Source organism: Gallus gallus, chromosome 7, assembly GCF_016699485.2.
Source record: "Gallus gallus isolate bGalGal1 chromosome 7, bGalGal1.mat.broiler.GRCg7b, whole genome shotgun sequence".
In the NCBI taxonomy this organism is placed as follows: Eukaryota; Metazoa; Chordata; class Aves; order Galliformes; family Phasianidae; genus Gallus; species Gallus gallus.
In genome coordinates, this window is record NC_052538.1 from 31607011 (window position 1) to 31634479 (window position 27469).

At 33.8% G+C, this 27469-nt stretch overlaps 1 protein-coding gene across 7 annotated transcripts in view; it reads right to left on the reverse strand.

The window, feature by feature from the left end:
- The window catches only part of LRP1B (LDL receptor related protein 1B), a 581170-nt gene that overhangs the window by 147644 nt on the left and 406057 nt on the right, over nucleotides 1-27469 (reverse strand). For all 7 annotated transcript variants that reach the window (XR_005861415.2, XM_040703826.2, XM_422146.8 and 4 more), the window contains exons 21-31: nucleotides 27172-27354; nucleotides 20795-20995; nucleotides 19600-19845; nucleotides 15273-15470; nucleotides 14388-14592; nucleotides 13770-13934; nucleotides 13068-13312; nucleotides 6578-6709; nucleotides 4597-4824; nucleotides 2249-2423; nucleotides 1862-1956 (exon numbers count right to left, since the gene is read on the reverse strand). Coding sequence is in view for 6 of the 7 variants with exons in the window: in XM_040703826.2 (XP_040559760.1) it covers nucleotides 1862-1956; nucleotides 2249-2423; nucleotides 4597-4824; nucleotides 6578-6709; nucleotides 13068-13312; nucleotides 13770-13934; nucleotides 14388-14592; nucleotides 15273-15470; nucleotides 19600-19845; nucleotides 20795-20995; nucleotides 27172-27354 (2073 nt within the window). In the remaining variant the exon portion in view is untranslated. The remainder of the gene's footprint in view (nucleotides 1-1861; nucleotides 1957-2248; nucleotides 2424-4596; nucleotides 4825-6577; nucleotides 6710-13067; nucleotides 13313-13769; nucleotides 13935-14387; nucleotides 14593-15272; nucleotides 15471-19599; nucleotides 19846-20794; nucleotides 20996-27171; nucleotides 27355-27469) is intronic.

Sequence of the window (27469 nt, forward strand, 5' to 3'; positions counted from 1 at the left end):
GAATAATTATGGAGCCCCTTGAATACAGTGGCAATTGTGGCCCCGTATGGTTATTTACTTAGTTTTATCAAAGACATTCAAAAAATTACTAGAAATACAACATTCCGTAACATAATAATATTTGATTTCTTAAAAAATAATATAATAGATGCCTGACTTTTATTTTTAGAGCTTTATGACAAACTGCTTGCTTAGCTGAAGATATCCACGATGGCAGCAATTTGCCTCACAAAGTATTAAAGCCAAATATAGCACTAAATCTGAATCCCACAGCAAGTAATTTAATGAAACTCCGGTGACTAGTATTTTTTTCAACTGATATATATGTCAGTTTCAGAACTGCAGAATGGATTATCAAGATCTACGTAGTACATACCAGTTAAAACAAAAATGCAACTTTGAAAAATTATCAGTTTCCAAAAACTCCAAACTGTGCAATCATGATGTTAATAAAACTGTCGCCTTCTTTCAACACAACTGAAATTGAGAGAACACCTGCATATTCCCAAGTCAGAGATTGGAAAACATATTTAACTCTACAGACTGAATTTTTTTTATTCAGGAAAATTAAACAAAACAAATTTTCAGAGTATCCAACTCTCAAAGCCTTATACTTATCATTTTATATTAATGAATTCACCTATTAGATCTCTCACCTAGATCCCCAAATACTCAAAATTAGCACTGCATGAGATTTATTTTTACTTACAATAAAAATAAGCCAGGATGTCTACTAATAATTAAATATTTCAATGATACTTTACTTGCTAACTTCATTTTACCTTTATGTGCATATATATACAGACTTTATGTATATACTACCTACTTTATGACTTGCACGGTTTCAGATCAGCTATAAGGGATAAACAAATCTCCATGGTCTCTTTATTATGTAAAAGGAACCTTCAATCTGGAATAACCTACTTCAAAGTAACTGAGATCTCAAAGGTGTTAAATTAATCCAATACTACAGAGAAAATATTGTCTGACTTGCAGTTCTGTGGTGAAGTAAAAAACTTGTCATAATTCTCAGTCTTGCAAGGCTTACAGGAATGTTTAACTGCATGAATAGTTCATTTTATACCACTGAGGCTATATGCCCATGAAGAAAAACGTCACAAAACCTACATGGAATTGCACATGAAACCTTTGACCGTACTGATATACTTACAGAAGAAAAACTAAAAAGTACGTACCACTCTACCATGTATTTGGTTCAGTGGCTTTACTGCTACTCAGAACAAATTCAATGACAGAAACCATAAGGACTGCAATTTAGGACCTTGTGACCTATGATCACAAGATGTTCAGTGCAATAGACTGCATACAGCCTTACTTCTTAGTACTGTCCAAATATTAATATATGAGGATATGCTTCACCTCAAAATCAGTGGCTTTATCACTTTTTTCCTCCAAATAAATAGACAACTGTCTTTATAGCTGCACAGATGTAACAAATTAAACATACAGCAGTTGTCAGACATCTTCTATTCAAATTAGCTCTAATGTCAAATTTATTTCACAAATATTTTGTTTCTGCTAATGTATTCAGTTATGAAAAGTCAAATTCTTTAAAATTTAACACACTTTATTGATAAGCCAATAATACAGCACAGACAATTGACATAACTCCTTTAACTCCATTAAAAAAAATGAAAAAGAAAGGTAACTGCATGAAAACAAAACCCATTACAGTAGATTTCCATTCAACCAGAATTGGTCAAAATACTTCAAATGGTGAAACAGTCTTTTCCATGCCTTTGTGTGTGTTCTTATCACTGTGACATACTATGACAAAGCATTCCAAGATAATGTTTATATTAAAGTACTGTTGAATGAGAAAGAAACAAATAATATTTACCAACAGGATCTTTTTGATTCTGAAAGAGAATTTTGCTGTTGCTGCCATCCATATTAGCCATGTTAATTGTGTTTCCATCAGTCCAATAGAGCTTACTGGAGAAAATAAACATATTAAAAATGTTTTTTTGTACACAGCAAGTTTAATGCACCAGCAGAGAAAACATGTTCATAAACTTAGAATAATGCAAAATATACACATAATGAGTATTGGATTTAATTAAAACCAGGCTTTGATGGAGAAACAATATTCAGTTGAGAAATTACCAGCAAAATCTAGTTCCAGTTTGCAAGGAAACAGAATGGGTAAATGCAAAATCTGAATGAAGAAGAAATCTACAGATGAAGTTTCATGGTAGATTGTTTTATAAAATCAAAGATATCTTACCCTTTTACTGGGTGAACTGCAAGACACTGGGGTTTATCAATTCCATGGATGATTGAAGTTTTTAAGGAACCATCTAAATGTGCCACATTAATTTGCGTTTCATCAAATTCTGAGCTAATCCAGTATAAATTACGTGATATCCAATCCACTGCAAGACCTCTGATACTCTGAATATCTGCAAAAATTGACAGCAATACTATTGATATTTTCTAGACTACTCTCAGTCTTTGAGAAAAAGAAACTATTTCTCCTACTTTGTTTTAAACCAGATTTGTGGAATATTCTAAAAAGATGCATTTTTAAAATGATTGTCAACAATGACTAAACATTTTTTCCTCTTCAGCTCGATACAACTGAAATAACATGGAAATAGTACTAGATTCAAGAAATTCCTCTTAAATTCTCCTAAAAAAATAACGATAAATCCTATTGTCTAAAAATCACTGTCAGACAGATGCTGTATTTTTGTAGTGCGTTTTTCTATTTAAGCATTTATTACTCACTACTATTTTTAAAAAGATGACAACGTAGAACATGTTAGCTTCAACTAGAAAGTTTAATGATCACACTTCAGAAATATAAACATTCTAACAAGAAACTTAATACTACTTTAAGTCATACTTAATGCATAGAACATTAAGAGACTTTCTAAAACAAAGCATTTATGAAGTTTAAAAGCCTACTCCTTTCTTTATTGCCAGGCAGGCTCAAAACAGAATATGTTTATAGTTCCATAGCACATAAGTTCATAGGTAGCTACAGTAATGAAGTTGCTTTTTTTTTTTTAAAAAAAATTTCTGAAGCTGATATCTAATGCTTTGATGATGTTAACTTACTTTCTCCATAGGATTTGAATGAGAAGGAGGTGAAGCAACAGCTTAGGCTTGAAATACACCTGAAGCTTCACCAAAGCTGCAAGAAATCTACTTGTATTCACGGATTAAGGCATAAAGTGTAGTAAATTGAGAGCCACTGGAAGAAATTACTCTTGTTATTGAAGATATGATACTGAATATGAACTTCAAAACCAGGAAAAATGATGAAAAAATTTCTGAAATAATCTATTTTAAGGTCTGCATTGCCCAACACAGACAGCTCTATCCAGAATCTATCACAAATGATTTCTATTAAATATGCAACAGCTTTCATGGGAGATCAATGATTAACAAGAATAGGCTCTGTAGCATTCAGAAAAAAGCATGATTACTGAAAGGAGCCAACCTGTGACAGTAGGTAGTACTACTAGTAGACTAGAGTAAGATATGGTTAATGAGATAGCCTCACAATTCTCTTTGCATATAATAGCCATCCTTAACAAGATATTGATTCAAAATGATAATATCTGCCTTAGAAGCTGGGTATAAGATCACTATTTAACACCTAGATAGCAAAACGCTGATCTGCCTTGGCACATTCCTTCATATTGTCCAGCATCTAGAGGAAGAAAGCCTCAAGGGTGATTTCATTATGTTTAATAGTTTGTAGACTACTTCTTCATCAACTTTATTTGGTTACAGTGACTGACAGAATTATTGCCGCTGACAAACTAACATGGATGTTGCTACAAACTATATATTTAATATTAAGTGGTCACTGTACATTAGGAGCATCATGCCTTTGACCCATTTGAAACTCATCTCTGACATTCTTATTTTTTGGTTGGAAGAACTGAAAAAACAAGGATCTCATATTCTTAAAAAGATTAAACTATGACTTTAGTATCTTTGTGACAGTCGTATGAGCCTTCATGCAACAGGAAACCCACAGGTAGACTCATATAAAGCTTAAGATCTTATGAGAAGTATAAAAATGACTGTTAGCAAATTAGATCATTTATGCATAGTAAGTAGTTTTTATAATGTCAGAATGTGGTAATTTTTAAAGTTTTATCTTCAATAAATTACACCTTTCATAAAAATGATTAAAATTACTCTGCAGCAGAATATAACATCAATTAAAAGAGATGAAATTCTGAAAGAATGCTAGATAATAGTTAAAAATAATATAATAATGTTAACAGAAACACAAGTCAGTTTCATTAAGATTCCTTATGTTTCCTGACAGTTTTTTCAAAAATTCTCACTATATACTTTACATAGTAAAGCAATGACGTAATTCTAATCTCATTTAAAAAACAAATCTCTTATATCCCAATAAAAATTTTAATAAAATTATACATTCAAAAAATAAACTAGAATTCTAAAACAATTATTTTCCCTATTGCTTCCATGCATTATCCAAGGTCTGTGCAAAGTACACCTAACAAGAACTTGAACACATATGCGTCAAATTTAGAACACACAAATGTTTATCCATTATTACTTTTAATTCCATATTATGTTACTTACCTCTTGAAATAATAGTTTCTAAACCAGTGCCATTAATGAAGGCACGCTTGATGGTTTGTGTTTTCACATCAGTCCAATATAACCGCTCCTCAACAGCATCAAAATCTATGACTGTCACATCATCAATGTCAGGAACAGTGAAGGCTGTAATGAAGTTGAAGTAGGGGTTGTCTATGTCCACTCCTCTTATTTCTGAACGTCTTGCATAAAGAAGAAATTTCTTCCTTTCTGTTAGAAGATAGGAAAAAAAATCACCTCATCCTCTTCATATCATGGCTAACAAGAGTAAAAGTCATTCATTTGCAAATGCGTAAAGAAAATTTGTATGAATGATTTAACATCTCCAGAAAACCTGCACTTACGTGTTATTTGAGAAATAATTATGTTACAGAGCATAAAAATAACAGGAAAATGTATTAATTCTTGGTACAGGACAAGCTGTTTCTATGTTACTAAATCAATACAGTCTAGCAAAGGTGTATGGGAAGAGTTGAACATTTAAAAAAAAACTTCTTATCCTAATAAAAAATTCATTTGAATGTCATAACAGATGCTCACAGAAGATCATCATGGATATCTGGTATTTCCAAGGGGAGCAGAATACCACTTTAACAGAAAGTTTTGCAAATAAAATTCAGTGAAAAAATAACAGTGTAAGTGTAGGCAGGAAAAGGCAAGGAGACAGGAAAAAGAAAACTCAATAATTAAAACCTTTTTTTTAATAAGTGGTTGTCTAAAACTTTAAATACATTAAAAGCAAAACAGAAAACTACTTTTTATCTCAGAAGTCTAAATTATTGAAGCAAAGGTCTGTGTGTGAACTGTAAACGTAACTTTATTATTACAATATTCTTGACACAATAGAATGTTTTGTCTTGAGGTTTTCTTAACATTATTAATCAACAATGATTAAAGTAATGCTTTACAGAGTCTTAACAGATAGTGGACGCAATTTCTTGACATTTCTAGGGATTGAAAATAAAGTGCTTATTAATATGTATAAAACTCTTCTTCAAGGCTATATGTCTAATATTTCCTTTTCATTTCACATAGGTTGCTCCAAAAGTAATGCCTCCTATTTGTTTCCATGGAATCTACAACAGATAGAGAGAGCACAGTAACACAATTTGATAGAGCAAGTTCTCAGCTAATAAGCACTATTTTTCAGAATAGTCACCACCATTAGCTGATTCATGCAGCTGAGTTGGTCAAGATGCTCTTCATTTAGAGGTGTGATAGCTGTGCATGACCATCCAGAACATGGCTTATCTTTCACATTGCTGTTGCCTCTGCTGAAACATCACCTACTGCCTCACTGTGCTCACATCCACTCACTGGTCTCCATAAACATTCTGCAAGGATTGATGAATGTCAATGGGTGTCATTTTTTTCCACATAGAGGAATTCAATGACATACTTTTGCTCCATATGCACTTCCATGTGAGACACTGTTCTGTCAGACTGCCCCTCTGCTGCCACCTGTGGCACAGCAACAAAATGCAATACAATACTGGCGAGAAAGTTCAGCCCCTACCACCACTATCTGCCTCTGATGCAGTGGGCCAACATCATAAAGTAGGAGGCATTACTTTTGGAGCAACCCTAGGTGTTTTCTTAATCCTTGAAAGTGATGCTCAGAAGATTTTAGAAGAACAGATAGAGATTAAAGCTCTTAAGTATATTCTTGTTATTCAAGTTACTTGACTCATCATTTTCTGATGATGAACCTTATGCTATAAATCTTTCTGTTAAATTCTGCTAACCTATCATACATATAAGCAATAGATATATTGACCATGGTATTAAATACCAAAACTACACACACCTCATACATTGACTGTAAGTTATCACTTCTCAAAATGTACATGCCTCTTTTTAAACCTATCCTTAAAATACTCTGTAGAGACTGTTTCTAAAGCTATTTTAATTTGCCAAGTTCAAAGACTTAAGATAATTGTCAGGTCTCAGGAGAAAAACTTACCATAACATGTTTTCTTGTCTATAGAAAGTTTCATCAGATGTGGACATGCACATGCAGCACTTCTGTTGTGACTGATCAGACACATGTGAGAACACGGACCTCTGCCCTCATTAGCAGCGCATGGATTTGAAGCTAAAATTGTATAATGAAATACACAAAATATAAAAACAACCTTCAGAACTAGTCATCTTTCTTGCAGCACCATATTTCTTCTCATTATATTATGATTATCATCATACTTATCCCAATTTGCTTCACTTGATTTTCACTGGAAACAAATGACAAGACTCTGTAAGAAGTATTAACTCATTAACAGTTCAAGAACTTTTTTAACAAGAACTTTCCTATCATAACTCTAAGAAGCACTTTATTCATCTATATGTGAAGGAAAACAGTAAAGATAAATAAACATTTATGAGAAATGCAATCAGATATCAAGATTTACATCCCATTGTACAATACTAAAAACTGTTGGTAACTACATAAGGCCTAATCTTTATGACTGACCACCCTTCAAATTCTCACTGAAATTTACAGCTATTTGACATTTAAAAAAGCTAACTGCTCAAAGTGTGATTATTGTAATATTTACATAATTTGATGACCTTATTCACTATTGGATCTCTTTCTCTCTTTATGGACCAAGGAGGGTAAAAGCCTTATTCAGCTTTTCTCTTTAACATCCCTTGTTAAGGACAGTCAAGATGCAAATGAAACTACAACTGTACTTAGTTAGTAGCTGCTACTAAAATTACAGAGAGCTGTATGAGAATCTTCTGTTAACAATAATTGCTAGCGATGTGATTTTTTGTGACATTAAAATTTGATTGTAAAAGGTCCTTCTGTAACTACTATGCTATTAACCTTGTCTTGTTAACTAGTGTAACGTATGTCTTCTGTCAAGTCTGTGTAAGCTACACTGGTTAGAAAGTTAGAATATTCTGTTTGAAGAATCACTAAGACTACTGTACATGCACTTTAATCTCTTTTCCTAGGCAAATAATGAAATAATGGACAGACTTTTAAAAATTTATGCCACCACCAAAATTATCACTGTAACTTCACGAAGCCAGGAGATTCCCCCCCCACTCCCCAATCCTCCATAGAATCATAGAATGGCCTAGGTTGAGAAGGACCACAGTGATCACCTAGTTTCAACCCCCCTGCTATGTGCAGGGCTGCCAACCACCAGACCAGACCCTCTGATCACACCTTAGTGCCCCAAAGCAAAAGCAGTTCCAGAGTGCTCCTATAGAGACATTCCAAACATGAACAGAAAATCATAGTGATTTTTTTTTTCATTAAAAAAAAAATGGAATGACAACAACAACAAAAAAAACAGCAGATAACTAGCAGTGATGAAAAGGGAAGTGAGAAGAACTGACTCATCAAGACAAATCTCTAATTAAAAAAAATCAATTAGTTTGGAATATATTTCTTCAATGCTGCACTAACCCGCAATATAGTAATAAGTTAACTAGAGAAATTTGATGCTTGAACTTCTTTCGGAAATAGTAGCTCACACTCAAGCACTAAAATTTGATGGCAAACTAAAACCAGCCTCACTAAATTATTTGTCTCTCTCATCAAGGCATGCTTCCTTAAATTGATCTACATCACTTGAATCCTTTAACTACTTACTTGTCTGACCAGAACTACAGGAGGAATGAAATTCTCAAAGCCCCAGATTAATGGATTACTTAAATTCTATCCAGCATTTTTCATTATTCTATCATAAAGTCAATCTTCTACACATTTCAGACAAGTTTCTTGCCATCACTGGCAGCTCTCTCCCAATCTTTGCCATTTCTCCTGCTGTTCCAAGGCTTAGTGAAAAAAAGACATCTCACATCCTCTCTGTAATCACTTCTGCATCTCCGGCAAGACAGCTGGGTCAATAGGCATAAAAATATTTAGATTTGATAATGAGTTAACAGCTCTTTTGACTGCTAATGAACTAGAAATTCCCTTTTATCTTCATTCCATAACTATATTTGATTTTGTCCTTTCCAAAAATCATAATATAAAAATGTTTATTTATCATCGCCATCATTTCCCTTGTAACTATAGCAATTATATGGAAAAATTAGGGCTGTGAAGCGGGGTAGGCGTGAGGGAACTCATAGTTTACAACTTGATATAAAAGACAAGAAATGTGAACCTAAGAAAAATAAATTGAAATTATGAAGGTTCATGAGCATTTCAGGATTAAAGCTAATGGTTAATGGACTATTCATATTAGTAAATCATCCATGTCAGGAAATAACTGATCAAAAATGGGATTTAGGGTTTTGACAACATAAAAATGTGTGTTGTAAGATATCTCAGGAGATCACTCAGTGATTTAATCTCGTGCATTTTCCTGGCATTGTTGCTGTCAGAGTTTAGCCACACACTTCTTTTAGTTCAACTGCCTTTACATAAAAATAATTTTAGTAGAACCTCCATCTTTTTGTATGCATACTTGGATATTACAATCCCCATTTTATACTCTACCAGAGTTGCTCTGTAAGCACGGAATTAAAATAGAACACCAGAAAAATAAGAGAGAAAAATAAAAAGGAATACTAGTTATTGATCATCAAATCATTTAGGTTGCAAAAGACCTTCTAGTCCAACCATTCAAGATCATTAAGTCCAACCATTATCTGAAAGGCAGAATTACAGTTAAAATGTTCTAACAGTCTGTGTGCTATTTGTCCACATCAAAATTTATGTCTTTTATACAGCATGGACTAGAAAACTTGTGGAAAAATACAGTGCTATAAAGCAGATACATTTGTGTCCACTCGTTCAGGACTGGAAGAGTACATCACCATAATCCAAAAGTGATGTAAACCAGCACAGGTATACATTCCTTTCATATTCATATTGCTTTCACTGAATAACTGCTAAGTCCATTCTTTACTTTTTAATAAAAAGTAATTCTCTTGAAAGCAAACAGGTATGCAATTGACTCGATTATCAAAACTTTCTCTCTTTCATTTCCCTGTGCTAGCTCTGATCATTCCTTCTAATTCTATTGCAAATAATCCTATAACCATTCCTTACTTCCCTTCTCCACGCCACCAAGGATTTCACAGACTTCCATCATACAGAAGCCTATCTATAAGCTGTATTTCAAGAAGTAGCATTTTACCTGTCTTGATACAAAAATCTTTCCCGCACTCTTGATCAGCCTGTCAAGCATTCTCAGAATCTTTCATATCATGTGCTGAAAGTATTTAAGATGTGGGAGTGCTATAGGATTTATAGAGCATCACAGTGCACTATTTGTGGTTCTTTACTCCCTTACAAATCCTTTTCACCAATCTATTTTCCTTTTGATCACTGCAATGCACAGAACTGGCATTTTCATCCAAATGGACAGCCTTTTGCATTATTTAATTGATTTACACTCCTGATTGCTTATCAATCTACTCCTCTTACAGTACTGCACACAGTTATATGTCACTCTTCATCATATCATAGAATCATAGGTTGGAAAGTACACGATCATCCAGTCCAACTGTCCTGCCATTACCCTTGCTACCACAACCTACTAAGCCATCTCTCGTAGTTCCTCATCCAGACGCCTCTTGAACACTGCCAGGGACAGCGATTCCACCACCTCCCTGGGCAGGCCATTCCAGTGCCTGACCACTCTCTGAGAGAAAAAAGTTTTTACTAAAATATGTCTTCTTGACTGCTGTCTAAAAGATTATTTAAAAAAAAAAACAAGTTATTTTTCTTGACCAGTAACTCTTAAATAGCTCCAGACACTCTATTACCAGTTGACAACTGAAAGATTATCCTGACAGCCTCTGAATATGCACCTCCATATTAGCCTCTTACTGAAAACTTATCCTCCCCGGCATCAGATTTCAGCCTTATCCTCCATATTAGCCTCTTACTGAAAACTTTCCTCCCTGGCATCAGATTTCAGCCAGATTTTTTTTTTTTTTTTTTTTAAATTACCCTTCTACTTTAAAGATGCATAGAATCATAGAATTGCTCAGGTTGGAAAAGACCTTAAACATTATCAAGTCCAACCACAAAACCTGACTAAATACATAACTAAATTCTTTCTACACTTTCAAATATATGCACTTACATCAAAATGATACTTCTAAATTGCTGACAGTCTATTCTCTATCTTATTTAAAACCAGTTATAGATCTTAGCCTCTGTTCACTCTCAATACTTCCTGTAACTTTGTTTTTCATTGGTCCAGAGATCCTTTCTCCATACTTGGTCAAGCTGAAATACCTGTTTGTATCCAATTAATTCAGCATTAATCTTTAGAATTTGCAAGCTAAGAACTGATCAGAAAATGCATTAGTTCTAAAATATATGCTTATTGCCTATATTAATTATTTTAACCTCACATTTAATTGCTGAAAGGAATTATTATACCATGGAATATGTTTATACCATTTATACATTTCCCTTGAAACAAAATAGACAACAAGAAATGTGAGTAGCTTTAAGTTGGTTTGATTCTTCGTAATGCTGTACTGTATAAAATATGATAAATCCATGGCAGTTCTCAAGCTTTTGTTAACAGATCTCTCTGTTTCTCCTTCCTCCCACCCACACCCAGCTTAGCCAACCAAAAGACTGGGTTTCATTTGAAGATAAATGAAATCAGGCTGTTCACATTTACAAGTAAAAATTTCTCATTTCCCTTTCAAACAGAAGTCTGCGAGAAAGCTGGCAGCTACAGGAGAGTACACAGTTTGAGATGAAAGAGTGTCACAAAAAAAAAAACAGCATAAAAAGAGAAAACTGAAATTAATGATACTAGCTAAACACAAGGAATGCAGAATACATGGAGTGCTTGACTTTCAACAAGCATACTGATATACTAAGCAGATAAGAAATGTACATGTAAAATAATAAAAAAATGGTGTAATAACAGGGCACAAGCCATAAGGAAAAACCAAAAGCAGCAGTACTTTTAGACAGTGAATGCTATGTGTTACAAAAATCTTCACAAAAATTAGAAATTTAAATTTAAATAAATTTAAATAATGTTAAAGTAAGATAAAAGGGCCGCATTCTCTCCGTTTTGGAATTCTAAACTGCATGTAATCTTGCTTCATTTACCACACGTTGCTACAAATTTAGAAGAATAATTAAGATACAATCCAGTAACATAACAATTTTACTCTAGCTCTAATAAAATTTCACTTAACATACAGTAGATTTGTAGGAAGGAATTGCTTCCACTGAAAGATTATTATCTAAATCATACTCCAAAGGCCACTCATAGATTGGAATATGGTGTATTCTAAATCATAAAATAAAAGCTGCAACTACACAACTTGATATTTTAATTTATTGAAATAAATGTCAAATTACAGTTTAAAACTTTTCTATGGCTCATACCTTTGCTTAGGCCAAGATATCTTTGACTATGGAATGCTGAATATCATCACCCTAGCCATCTAAAGTCTCTCTCTAAAATCAGATAGTCTCCCAAGATGTTGCCTGGTGCCAGTCCAAACAGTAGATAACTGTTTTTTTCTGACAGAAATAAAAGGCTAACAGGAACTCTTCCACTACCATGAAAACACTGAATACAGAACACAGGTCCTCAGACAGCAAAGTGGAAAAAGTGACTAATTAATAAAAAAAAGAGCAAAAAACCATTACCTTAAAGCAATACACAGGTGAATATTTCTCGCAAATATATCTTAATATACTGGGTAAAAAATTATAAGTTAAACTGATACAAATTTTAAATTAGTTTCAATTGTCATCAAATTTCTGGAACAGATATTGAAATTTATCCAGAGACCACAGAACATTCTATGCCTAACTGGCGTTCACCCTCCAGTGGTATTTTTACTTTCCTATATTTACATAAAAATGAATAATAGAATCACAGAATGGCTTGGTTTGGAAGGGACCTCAAAGATCATGAAGCTCCAACCCCCCTGCCACATGCAGGGCCACCAACCTCCATATCTAACACTAGACCAGGCTGCCCAAGGCCCCATCCAACCTGGTCTTGAATACCTCCAAGGATGGGCTTTCACAATTTAAGTCACTATCCTTTGAAAAATTCAGACAGTATATTTACTACTAAAAGTTGCATACATAGTTTACTTCACAGAAGAATTTGTCTTCCTTTAGAAGCACAGGACAGCTAACACTCATGTTTGCTTTTGTCACACGAACTTCAGTTTAAAACAATATTAACTTGGAAGCTTTTAGAATATGTATTGCTCTTCGCTTCATTTTTATCAGATCAAGGACAAGATTCCAAATGCGCAATATTCACAGACACCAATCTCCATCTCATATTGTTTCTAGTTTGAATGAAGATTCTATGACCACCCAAGTAACAACCATGCTGAAAATAACATTTAAATAAAAATAGGCAGTTAAAGGCAAATCAATACGCAGATATTATATATACGTGTGTGTGTGTGTGTGTGTATATATATATATATAAAATATATTCTTATATGAATAATGATTAATTGTTCTATAAAAATGTCACCTTGTGGCTGACGACTTGGGTGATAGATCTGAAGATCAAAGGGCTGAGCACTTGTTTTTTGTATAACGCTGACATTCTGGCCGGTCCATTTATTGGCTTTTGCAAGTGTATTGGTCCGCCAATCTGTCCAATATACTTCGCTCCCATACAAAGAAACAGCAAAGGGGTGAGAAAGATATTCATGACCCCGTATAATCTCTATCATGCCGGTTCCATCATATAATGCAGAATAAATAGCATCTGATCTACAAGATAAATCCAAACTTCAGATTACATTATAATAGAAATAGAAACACCACAGAACCATTATGACACTGAAGCAAAATGTTTTAGAACCTTATCCTTACACTGGTAAGACAAAAAAATGTTTAGAGATCAGTCATCAGCTTCAGACCTGATTTAGTTCATGTTATTAATTTTCTAACTAGGATGTGAAATTTTGTTTTGCTTGTACAGTGTTTTTAAAAGTTAAATTTATTTCATGATATGAAAATGCAGCAGAAAAGTTTCCATTCAGATGAACTCAAGGAAAAAAAAACATTGAATTGCTTGGGTCTTCTGTGTATTAGTGTCAGGGAGCACTAACAGCCAGCTATGTACGTAACGTACGTAGCCACATTACGCTTACAATGTAGTTCACATTTCTGGATGTAAGAATAAGTATTTATAAATAGATAACCAAGAATACTGTTATCACTTTACCTGGCATCTGTCCATACTATTCTTTTTTCAAAGTGATCCACTGTAAGGCCATTAGGCCAGGCTCCAGTATCCATATCTTTATATATGATCTTTCTTTCTGCTCCGCTCATAGAAGCAGATTCAATGCGAGGAAAATTTGCATCCCAGTCTGTCCAAAATAGAATTCTAGTGAGAGGAAAATAAAGCAGATATAAGAACATATTTTAAATGGTTTAAATGATTTAATAGTTGGAAAGAAGGTACAATTATTCATTTCAAATTAAATGGAAATGAATTTCCATTTAGTGCTTGTGAACAGTAGTACACGCTATGTGTGGCATAAGGGCATAAAATGGGCCAGTTACCACTATCCACATTAAAAAAAAAATCAAAAGAAAATATCACACAGCAAGAGAAGTACTTTGAAAACAAATAGTATCTCCTAATTTACCTTTTCTTAACACTTAGTGTTCGCAGCACATTGTAACAGGTGGTATTTCACATTTAATAGGCTTTCAAAAGCTACAAACAAGTTAGATACTACAACTCACAAGAAAATGGTAATCAAATGATCTTGTATTTAAACTTCTGTATTTAAAATATTTTTCAACTTGAAAAAAATAATCATTTTACAATTACCCATATCTGGGATCCAAAGCAATAGCTCTTGGATGTTCCATAGCTCCTGCTATTAACGTTGTTCTCAGAGTACCATCTAGCTTTGCAACTTCTATTTGGTCCAGATTGCTGTCTATCCAGTATATGTTTCCCGCAATCCAGTCTACAGTAAGACCTTCAGGTGTGGCCAGGCCATGTTGTACTATCACCTCAATAGCACTTACACCTCAAAAAGAGAGAGAAGAGTCTGATATAGTGTACATAGACATACAAGTGTATCTTATGCTCTTGGAGTGAATTCTCGATTAATCTGATGGATGTCCATAATCTTTCATTCCACATGACATTTTGAAAATGTAATAGACTACTGTAAATAACTATACTACTTGCACTGCATAAATAAACTTCATTCCATAGAAGTAGAACAATTTTATTCTTCGATGGTTTACTAAGTAAAGCCCTGGAAATTCCAACGAAGGCCAGATCTGACACAGAGTCCTGCTGCTAACATACCCATGCTCTGTTACCAGAGACCAATTTTGCAGTATCTGTGAAGAATGTGCTCATACTCTGTTCTCTAATGAACATACTAGACAAAATTCATGCAGATCTACTTTCAATTTTTCCACAATCAAGCAAAAGGAAAAAAAAATTTGCTCTCGTGGGATCAGGAAGAAATACCAGCCCTTTGTATTTGTTACCTTCTTCCGCTAATAGACTACTGCAAAATGAAACTTTCATAACAAAATGTTTCTAGCAGTACGCCAAGATATGCATCTTTTTAGAGGCAGAATATCACCATAGAGTCTGTTTTTGTGAATGCTACCTCAGTAACCATTTAGGATATCCAGTATTCTGTAACTGCAGTTGTTTTCACTCTTAAGAAATTAAAGATTAAATCCATACCTCCAGTATCAGAAAGCTTGCCTCTGTAAATTTTGTCCTCCACCACATCTGTCCAGTACAATAAACTCTGACTGAAATGAAAATCAAGTGCTATCGTATTTCTTAAACCAGGAACTAAAAGGCTGTAGTCACGTTTGTGAAGATCAATTTTTCTGATCTCATGTCGAATAGAAAAAATTATGAAAGCTTCAAATGGATCTGGAAGCAGAAGATTACACGTTTCAAAAGAATAATAAAGAAAAGATTGTTATACATTGCTATAAATGACAAGTGAAATAAGAAGAGGATTAAAATAATTCACTTCCTGATGGAGCGTCTTTCAAATATACATTTTAGTCCCATAAACATCTCACTTCTCTACTATATGTAACATTATCGTTGATCAGTACGAGAGATACCAAACATTACAAATGGGAATATCACACTCAACTACTGAAACATGTTTTATAGCTACACCACAAATTGTTCCATAACTAGATCTTTAAGTCTCAAGGTATAAAATAAACTATTTGCTCAACAGACACAAATAATTAAATTGTACATCATTCCAAAAGAAAATTGAAAAAAAAAAGTACTAAAATAAATATATGCAAACTTTTTTCATTTAAAATTGAAGTGATTAAAAACCATCATGGCAAACTACTAAGCAAGGAAATGAGCATTTTATACAGTTACTGATATACCACACCAACAAACCCAATTACCACTGAACTACTTCTTCCTTTACTATTCAAATTATGTTAAAATTGTGCCCATAAGCTTAATATATATATTTATGTGTATAATGATAAACAATCACTGCATAGGTTAACCATATTATAAAACTGTTGTCTACTGTAATTATTACAGAGTTTAAATGAGGTGAAGATTTCAAGCAAATAGCTGTGTTAATAAAACAAAGAAAAAGATTGAAAAGATTAGATCTTCCTTTGTATTTTTCTTCTTTTTCCTTTTAATATTGCAAGACAGTTGGAAATTCTAACAGAACGGAATTTAAAACCAGCTAAAACCAATTGAGAAAACAGATCATTTTTTTCTCCAAATATGTATCCAGTAGTATAAAAATATATATACACACACACACAGCTGAGGTCTTACAGATTAGAAAATCTTTACAGTCACATTTTAAATGAAAACTGAACTGTGTGTTTTGGAGTTCATTTAACTTTTATTATACCAAGTTCTGAAAGGCTGAACATAAGAATGAAATTTAAACATCTTTCAAGAAACTTTTTTTTTCCCTTCCTATCATGATGTAAAAGAGTTCAAGTGCAATATATCAGCACAACTTATTTTGAAGGATGCTCCAACAGAAACTAAAAAGAATATGGAAATATATAATTTATATCAACTTTCTATTTCAATAATGGAGCTCTGTAATATACTTTTAGCTCAATCAATACAATTTTAAAAATGAATGAAACATTCTTTGAGAAGTCTGTAATGTAACAATACACATGCCAGAACAATGAAAATGAAACTATTTGAAAACATGAAATATGGAAGAAAAACACTATAGCACTTAAGACCCTCAAGAACAGAAGGAGAACTAAAGAAAAACAGGGAAAAGGAAAAGAAAGACATTGCAAGAGACACTGATAGAGAATCTAAAATACAGCTTGAAATAGATTTACTTTTTTCATATTTTAGTTTAGTTTTGATAGATATTTATTGAAATGGTTTGTAAAGCATCTTGAAAATGTGCAGCATTGTATACTGACTTCAGATGTTACGGCAGTGTACTACAGAAGTGTTGGTATATAGATACAATCTATATACACTCTAGACCTAAAAATTAGCACAGGGCTAAAAAAACATCCTCTGAATGTTCCCCCCCCCCCCCCCCCCTCCTGGAAGAGGGATTACTGGTTACTGCTCTAACATAATCCATATCTTCACCCAGTTCAAGAGATTTCAAAACAAATGCAGCAACCATAATAGTTATTTTATACCAACTGGTATTATTGATGGCATTTGGCATTACTGGAAACTGTCTACCTCCAGAAGTTTTGTTTCATCGCTAGTTGTAGTAGACAAAACTATAAGCCTTTAACATTCACATAAGAGCTCATGTACAGAGGTGTTAAGCGCAGTGGACACTTTGAGGCTCACAAACCCACAAATGAGATCAAAATTGGGATCCCTTGACTGGTTTACTGAAATGCTATTCATACAGTCAACAATTAATGTATCAGTTTATATCCTTTGGAGTATTCACCATACCTTTAAATGAAATAAACTAAAATTATTATTGACTGTAAAAGCATATGTCTTATTTGATACGGAATTATTTTCTTGCTGCTTTGATGACATTAGGATATCATCTTTATGGTTCATAAAGCAGTATCACTTTTCTTTATACTAGCTGACATCTCCAGTCTCAGATCACATATTTAACGTTAAATTGTCTGACAAAATCTGTAAAAATCAATTTGTAACTTTAGATTCTCACCAACAGACAGTAAATATTAAGCAGAAATATCTCATGGGCCTAAGAAAAGCTAAATAGCCTTAGTCTAAATTTTCTTACTTTTCAGCAGAGAGAGTATATTTCATTTGTATTGTGTTTTTCTCCCCCCCTTGGGTTTCAAATATTGGTAATTTCTGCTTGCTTTAATTTAATTTTTGTTACAAGCCTTCCTCTATAACATTATTAACATCCTTTTATAATGCTTTTAATCCTTTCATCCTTGCAACCCAGTAAGAATGTATTTTCTGAAGTTCAGAAATGACAGTGATAAAATATATGTGCCTGATAAAGTGTCAAAAACATTAAAGCAGTGCAGTAAAATAAGGACTTTAACAGAGAACAACATTTGGGACATACAGGCCACAGTAACATGTCAGTGATGTGTGACCTGGGAGTCTACTATCAGCAGAGCTCAGTGATAGTATAACATATAAAAAAATTCATACTGTAATAGCAATTATTTACATATTATTACAACAATTATTGTGACTTGATTTGGATGCCATTCTTTAAATGATGTTCCCAGTGGATTAATATAAACAAGTTCTTAAAAATATTAAGAAAATTTCAGCAAGGCATTCAACCTTTAAGTATTTGCAAAAAGCTCTTTAATGCAACATTCAGGATACAAAACTAAATTTTCTTTGTTTGCCGTTTTGGAAAAGAGAAATATTTTTTACTACATGCAATATGGACTTCATTACAACCATTACGTAGCTCTATAATGCTGTACAAATTAAGTCAAGCAAGGTCGAAGCAGAAGGATTAGAATTTGCCATATTTTCTGAAATGTAGACAGTTAAGCTGACTGCTAACTAGTAAATTATTCCAAGTGATTTGAAATGAGAAACTTAGGATTTTATTTCTCACTTAGTGATTTACATTTTTTCCTATAATTCACCTGAGGAAATGCTGAATATCTGTAATAAATGAGGAATATCTTAATCATAAAACCTGTTCAATTATGAAATATCCAAATAAATTATAAAATAGTTTTGAAGACATTTTGACTCAGTATGGATAAGATACTATCACGGAATAAGTATATAACAGTCCTACAGGGTTACTTTGAACATCTATGTTATTTTTAACTTTATGCAGGAAAGTACTGATGTTATGACAGTATCTATTTCACATACACGTTTTCATTTCACACACACATTCACATTGAGCTTACCAGACACCCCTAACAGTTTCTGAGACATGCTTCAGTACACAGAATACTGAACAATGAAGGGAATGCATTCTCCTCTTCTGCTTTGGCTTATGTTGGATTTCTTCTGGTTAGTGAACTGAACTGGTTTATTGATGACAAAATCAAGTACCAAAATATTACAGGTTAAAAAATAGCTTATTCTGTGAGTGCTAACTGACAGAAGATAATTGCTTGTGTGTGCATATATTTGCAATTAACATTCTGAACTCTGAAGTAAAAGTCTGCTATGAGCTACAGCTGATACAGGCTAACAGTAAGTTTGGGTAACACCTGAACTAAACAGAAGTCAGCACACACTCCCCTTTATAGAAAGACACGAGATCACCAACAGGAGGCTGATCACCCCTGGAACTGTACAACTGTACATGGACTTCATAGTCTGGGTAACTCAGGAGAGAGGCCCAAAGAAATCAAAACAAATATCCTGAAAATTGGGAAAGGTTCTGGAGATGCATACAGAGATATGTGAAGAGATATCCAAGGTCCAGTAGTGCCCAAAAGCACTTGATGATGAACCAGCACAAGCAAAGCCTATATTCAAATTAAAAATGAGATGAAAACAAACAAATCAACTCACTCACACTAAATTAATATCTAATGAATGTCTGGAAGTGTGAAAAATCAACTGAATTTCAACTTACCAGTACTAATGCAATTTTCTCCATCTTTACTGAGCTTCCAGCCTTCATAACATGAGCATTTCACATTATTTTTATGTTGTTCACATACTTGACTACACTTAAGGTGCTTGGTGCAATAATCCATAATTTCACAAGTTTTGTTGTCTACACTGAGATTGAATCCTGAGGGGCATGAGCACACAATTCTTCCTCCAGGAACCACGGAACATTGATGACTACATCCACCATTATTAAGCGAACATTCATCTGAAAGAACATGAAAAAATAAAGGTGTTAAGGGCTGCAAGGATTGTCTGTTATACTATATACTTCTGAAAGAGACAAGGTCTACTAAAAATGCAGGAAAAGCCTCTAAGAAAAGCAAACAATTTTAAATCTGCTAAACAGCTTATTGTATTTATTTTAAAGCTCTAGAATTTGTAAGTATTTAGCATGGTATCTCTACTGCAACTTTCAAAATTTTAGCATGGCAGATGAACAATATATGTATATATTTTTCCAGACTTTCGTGTATATTTCATTGACTTAAGAACTATCCACAAAAAGTTAGCCCAAAGACCATTTTAGACCAATATACCAACACCAGAAGAGACCAAGTGCTAAAGGTTGATGCACAGAGATATAAGCACACAAATACTTTCACACATTTTCCTTGCCTTCAACTACTTGAACTTCTGGGTTAGGGAAGGCTTCAACACTCAGTCTTTATGTATCTATATCACAGGCAACTCATTATTGAAGAAACGTGTACAAGAATTTAAAATGATAGTAATAATAATAATAGTAGCAAAAATCAAGATATCTTTATCCATGCTGTTACCATCAAGGAGACATGTTCCCTCCTTCTAGACATACAAACATATTGCTTCATGATCACTTACACAATTGCTGATAGGATTCCATTAACCAAAGCCCTTGTAATTTGAGAGAACTGCACATTAGTTTTGGTACTTTCATAGTTATTATGGATCCTTATATTGTTTACCTCCAGGAAAAGAAAGACTTACCTAAGGAGCTATGTTTTCCCTTACTTGAAAACAACTGATAGATCATTCAAGTAGAAGAACAGTATGATTTAAAAAAATCCTTACATAAGATACTGTTATAAAAGTTCCCTAAGGTTAACACGAGCACTTATTTGAGAGAAAGTATTATGACAGATAAAGAATCAGAAAAATGTGTCTAAAAGAAATACCACAAAGATCGCCTTCATCAGATCCATCAGGACAATCTCTTCTCCCATTGCAGAGCTTCTCAGGCTGTAGGCAGATGGAGGTATCATTAGCACAAGGGTATTTTGGTGGTCCACACATATAGCCCTCGCAATTATCCTCATCAGACTGATCCTCACAATCAATATCGCCATCACATAGCCACGCTTTGCTAATGCATCTCCCTTGGAGAAAAGAGACAATAAACACAGGAAATCAGACTGGAAGTAAGCTTTGGAAAAAGCCTTCAGTAACATCACATAGATAATTATTTTTTTGTATTAATAGTACTTTCCTCTGGGATGAACAGAAAGAAACCAACTTGTACTTATAGTCTGAGGCATAACCCACATTGGTGTTGACAACCCAATTTTCTAAGTAATAAAACACCTATTTTTTTTTTCTATGCTGTGTAGAACTACATACAGGTAGAATAGATCTTCATAATTTTAGTTAGGTATTCCAAATCATGCCTATTATTTTCTATTTTTAACTTCATCTTTTCTTCCTCTCTCCTTTTATCTTCTACTCCACCTGCCTTCTACAGGAGTAGTGTTTCACATTCTGTTAATGTGAGTTCAGGAAACAAAACCTTTCTAGGAAGCATAAACAATGCTCAGAACATGTCAGAGAAATAATTCTCTTTTACATAGAATAACTATAATAGACGAAACTTATTCCAAGACTTCAGTTTTACTAAAGCAGTGTTCTGATTATTTTCTTCACTCTTGAAAAAGAAAAAAATATGCACTTTTGTGCTGACCACCAACATTTGGGAGTGTAAAGCTGCCTCTTAAGAGAAAGTGGTTATGACATTTAAAAGCACTGAGGTACTAAACTAGAATCATCAAAGCCAGGGATTGTAATAGGTGAAGAATAATAGATTGCGAAGCTACTACTTACCAGTGTGTGTGTATGCATATTTGAGATGGTCATTTGGATACATTGAGATATCTTGAGATGCATATCTCAAACTGCATTTTGAACTCTCATGCAGAACAGAAGTCACATGGTCTTATTCCTCCAATGAATAAGGAGACATTGCACTGTGCTTCTACATATAAACTGCTTAGTTATAGAAGTCTATCTATCAGGAACGGGAAAGAAGACCCTGGAAAGATGAGGATCCACTGAGAACAGTGTCTGTCGATGCCCAAGGACTGACTGGTGATGCCCAAGACTTAAGTGCAAGACTGGTAACTGCAAACTGTTGCACAGCATGAACTGACATGTCTTTCAGTTCAGCTTTCCCAGTTCAGATGAAATCTTCCCAGCAAGAAACTGGCTGAATATGACTTTGTGGGGGCAGTAAGCACAACAGTGTGAAATAACTAACTAGAATAAAACTCTAATCTTATTGGTTATTAAATGCATCCCAGTACCTAAACCACTACAGGATATCAGTTACTCTGTGTCACAGAGATTTTGTAAAGATGTCCACGAAATGTAGCATCCTTAACTGCAGTTCTACTGTCTTCCACAGCACTGTAGCAGATTTTAATTTCTTACAGTGGAATTATTTCCTAGTTAGCTTAAGATTAACATAATAGCTCATGTTTGTTGTTTTTGCCTTCTTTAATGGGAAAGGTGCCATCCTCCACAGAGAATGACAACTGGATACAAATACAGTGAAACAAGAACAATGAAAAAAATATGCTCCTGTAAAAGTGAGACTGCTTTCAATTTCAGTGAATGACAGTAAGAATTGAAATTTCAGGATTATATGACAGTGAATGTTTCAAACAGCAGAACATAACTTTACCAGTGCAAAAACACATGGAAACTTAAACGGGGAGAAATGTCAGTTCCAATGAGAAGCTTTCCCCTTTCTCTTATGATGGTCAGTCCCAAATATCCTACACTGAAAAGCTAAGTACGAACAGACACAGGAAAACAAAGCTGTGTGTATTACGCATACACTGTTTATTCCCACATACAATCAGAAGTGTTTCATAAAAGTGTCTGTATTCATTATCTTGAAGTGTATATTGATTTTACATATTATTACAACAGCTGTAGAAAGCTACTGAAAAACCGTAATGAAAGCTATTGGAAAACACCATTGTCAAGCAAACTAGATGAGTCCCAAAGTAAATTGATGTTGCTACCAATGGAGCTCTTAATCTGTTTTTTTAATCTTTTATACATACAAATATTTACAGAGCAAATCAGTTTTCCTGCCTTTCCCTTACTGTAATGAAGATATATGTTATAATAAAAGATCCATCTTTCTCTATGATAGCTATGACATGTTCTTAAGTAGAATACTCATAAATCTTGAACAAAATTTGAAATAGATGGATATAATGAAATATTATGACTCTCCCAAACTCATTAATTCAAATTCACTCAACTGTTTTTGCTTTAATTCCCTTTACTGAAACTTACACTTTTGGCTTCCAAAAGCCTTTACAGTAAATTTCACCACTAGTTAAGTGCCTCAACAGCTATCTTTTGTTTTCCATAACTCTCGTATAACACATAAAAATTCAATGTAAAGCAGTACATCAGAAGATCTGAAGCAAAAATTGTGTGGGAGAGTTTGATTCAAATGCTTCTTTTCCATTTCCTACAAATATGAACAAGTACAATAGAGAATTAACTTTAAATTTATTTTTATTTTTATTTTTTTAAACAACACTCTTCAGTCATTCTTGAAATACTGAGCTCAAGAATTTTTTGGACTGATGATTTATTAATTTTCAGAAAACCTGCTTTGGTGAGAGCTATCTGCATTCAGTCATCTTAGACTTGCTCCTGGCTGGCAAAAGCTGTAATTCAGGCTTAACCTCATTCACACGAAAATACGCATGTTCTAATCCAACACACTTAACACAATGCCCCAGCTGTGCTAGTCAACCAATTATCTTTACTTGTTTTGTAGGAGACTTAAGAGTTGAGACTACCTTCATAAGCTAATTTCTGGTATTTAAAAGCTTTTTGTTTAAAGCTGATTATTTATAAATGCCTCCTGGATGATTGAAAGGGGAGTTTCAAGGTCCAAAGACAACTATTATTTCAGAAAATAAAGTGCACTCAATGATACCAAGAACTAAGGACTAAAAAAAAAAAACCTATCACAAAACAAAACCATGCAAAAAAATTATGTTTCTAGTTTACTTCTCATAATGCCTTTTTTTTCTTAAGTTCTTAGTATCAACCGAATCCACTCTTCCAGCAGGAATGCTCTAAAGAGCTCGAAGTGAGACGAGATTGATTAGGCGTGGAACAAATAGAAATAACCCTGCCAAACACATCCTTAACAACCAGTAAAATTTCTCCCCACCCTCTGAACTCCTCAGGGCATCTGATGTTCTTACTAAGTCCTCTCTTCTTCCTAAAGTCATCTCAAGCAGTCTCTCCATACAGTAACTCTTTCCTCCTCTTTAGTAGAAAAGGCCTATGGGCTCTTTGAAGATTGATTTCCTTCTTTACATCTTTCTGTAAAACTCTTCTGGTTTTTCTCACTGTCAGTTTCTCTGCATTCCCCTCTACTCACTACACTTCACAATCTTCCATTTTGAATCTTACACTCCATATTCAGACAGCACTGTTTGCTGTTGCCCTCTTCCAGTATCACTGTGATGATCACTCAAAATCTACATTCCTTATTTTCCCAACACAGTAATAGTTGAGGAAAAAAGTGAAAAATAATAGTCCACCAGGTAGTATTAAAAATGATAAGATACAAAATTAACTGTTCCTCCAAAAAAGCAGTATGACAAATGTACAATACAGTTGAGAATTACTACACATGATATGAACATACTCATGATTCTTTTGAATTCGCCTTCACAGAACTACTTGACTAGTACCATTTGAGTAATTAGATTACTTTTATAACATTTTAAGTGAGGTTGAACAGATTTTATTCTTGGTCTACTACTGCTATCTGCAAAGTAGAAAGTCTGAATAAAAAGGATGGATTTATGCAGTACATAAAACTGAGATGAGGTACATGCTCGTAACAATTTTGGAGATCAGAATCTGAATTTAGAATAGTAATTTTAGCCTAATCTAATCTAGTCTAAGCTAATTTAGAAGTAGCTTAATTTAATTTAAAAGCAGAAATGGGCTAGAAGCAGCCCAGCGCTACTTATCTCAATCAAGTAGCTACTACATCTCATATCTTACTGCTGTGATAAATAATGTGTTAAGAGTTTTGAACATCATTACAAACATCTGCATGATGACAAAAAAAGAAATGTCAACCTCAAATCTGCTAATGCAAGTTAATAGATCTGTAGAGCTTTGGCTGACACTGCATGATAGTTTATGAACTGCACAGGTTGTATGGTTACATTGTGACCAACAAAAATACTTTTGTATTTTTGTTTAAAAAGAAATAAAAAGTTTAAAAAGAAATAAAAAATTATATGTTTTTTTTTATTTGTAAAAAGGTGGTTAAAGAGACATGACAGATGTCTTTCAATATTCAAAAGCTTGTTATACTAGTGAAAAGATGAAGACAATCAATTCTGCTCGCAGCAAAGATTCAGATGACATTAGTAAAAGTTGTTCCAACTGTGAGAGACAGATTACTGAAAGGCTACATAGAACACCCCCTATAGGATTTCTTAACAGCATGTCAGAATGGGGGCTGGATATTACAGATCTTAGAGGCTACCATTATCCTAGGTAGAAAAATCACTTGCATTTGGAAATTGGACACCACCAGTTAGCAATATATAAGGGGAAATTAGCCAATTTCTCTTAGCCTGAACAATTCTCACAAATACAAGAAGTTGGTTAGTATTATTTCTTTCAAATAATCCACAGAGTAAATGGCATTCTGAAATCTGACAGGAGTGTGGTAGAAGCTGTTTCTCATAACACCATTACTTTTCATTAGTCCCACCATCTGGAACTAAGTTGAAAAGTAGCTAAATAAAAAAAAAAATCTAATTTTGCAGTTTCCTATTCCAGTGCATTACCAACAGGTTTCCTCTGGGACTTCAGTTTTGCTCCCTTTAGGACCAATGGAAGCAAAACAATGAAGAGTTATCTATGGAACCATCAGAACTGATTGCTAACATGATAGTTCCACACAACCAACAAGAATGATTGAGTTTTCCTTTAAATGAAAGCCATAAGTCCCGGAATTCAATCAATGCTAGATGAAAGTTGTTGGTTTTTTTTCCCCTGCATTTATCTAAAGCAGCCAGAGAATTCACATTTCATCCTCTGTACTGCAGAGTGACCAGGACAGTGCACTACTTGCACATGGCTATAAACACAGGTAAATGTATAACAAGGAAACACACTTTGAGACCTCTTCACCACCTGGATTCTAGGAAAAAGACAGTACACTTCAGAAAGAAGTGCATTTCCTGTTTCAGGTTTCCATCAGTCTATTGTTCTATCAGGAAAGACTGTTCTATTAAGAAAGAGAAATCTCTTTTTACCTATTGAAGGTATTTCATTTAAAAACTACTTGTTCTATATCTACTTACAGAGACTGTCAGATTTTAATCCAGAAAAAATTTTATACCTAATATTTCTTTATTTGGACATCATGATTTCTGTAAGCTTAAAATCCAGGAAGCAGCAAGCAACCAAGTAGTTCACATATTAATAATAACTTCAGTTCATATTCCCAAATACTTTTAGATATAGTTTACATAACTAGGTCTCAGCGCTTCACATGTTTAGCTACAACACAGATATTAGAGTATGTTCTCCTTTCCGCTAATAACATCATGTAAAGTTACTACCTATTACATACATCCTAATTTAAATTTTGTTTTTAAAAGATGTTTTACCCTCAATATTCCATTAAACTTTGAAATGAAAAAAAAAATACAATTATGACCTACATTCATTTCATGTCCCATCTAAGCATAACTTTGAAAAATCCTAATGCAAATGTTAGTTAAGTCACATTCTTTTCCAATTTTTTAATGAAGTAATGTAGCAAGATTAGATGTTAAGCTTTCTCCGAGAATACATTTTTTCTCTCAATATTGCAGTTCAAATTTCCAATACTGCGACTCTAATTCTTTGAAGTCTTCTAACTAATTATTTTATACCGTTTCAAATTACTTGTAGCACCAAAGACAGAAAATGAAAAAGATACCTGGACTTTGAAGTACTATTAAATGCTATATTTCAGTATTTGTTTTGAGGTACTGTCACACAGAACAGTTTGAGCCTTATGTAATCTCAAAAGCCTTCCATTTTATATTATAAATCAGAAAACTGGTCAGAGTAGCATATTAATATTTTACCTCCTGGTGTAAATAACATCTCAAGTACTATTAAACACTAAGAGGAATATTCCCGTTGCGCATCTATTAGCAAATCACACACAGTGACATAGATGCAGCGTGAGTAAATGAGAGCATGATCTGCAAAGACATACCTGTACTCACACAGGAGAACTTTGTCTTTTCATCACACAGACGTAAAGTTCCATTACAGCCTTTTTCATCACTGCCATCTTCACAGTCCTTTTCTCCATCACAGCGCCACAGCTCAGGAACACAGTTCCCATCAGGACTGCACTGAAATTCCTTCCCATTGCATCGTCCAGGAGCAGGAGTTTCTTAGAAAAATAAGAATTACACCAAAGAATATGCTTTGTGACTTTTTTCCATGCAAAGTTTACAATGAATTAGAATTCCCTTTCTTAACCAAAGCCAAAACCACAGTCCACAGGA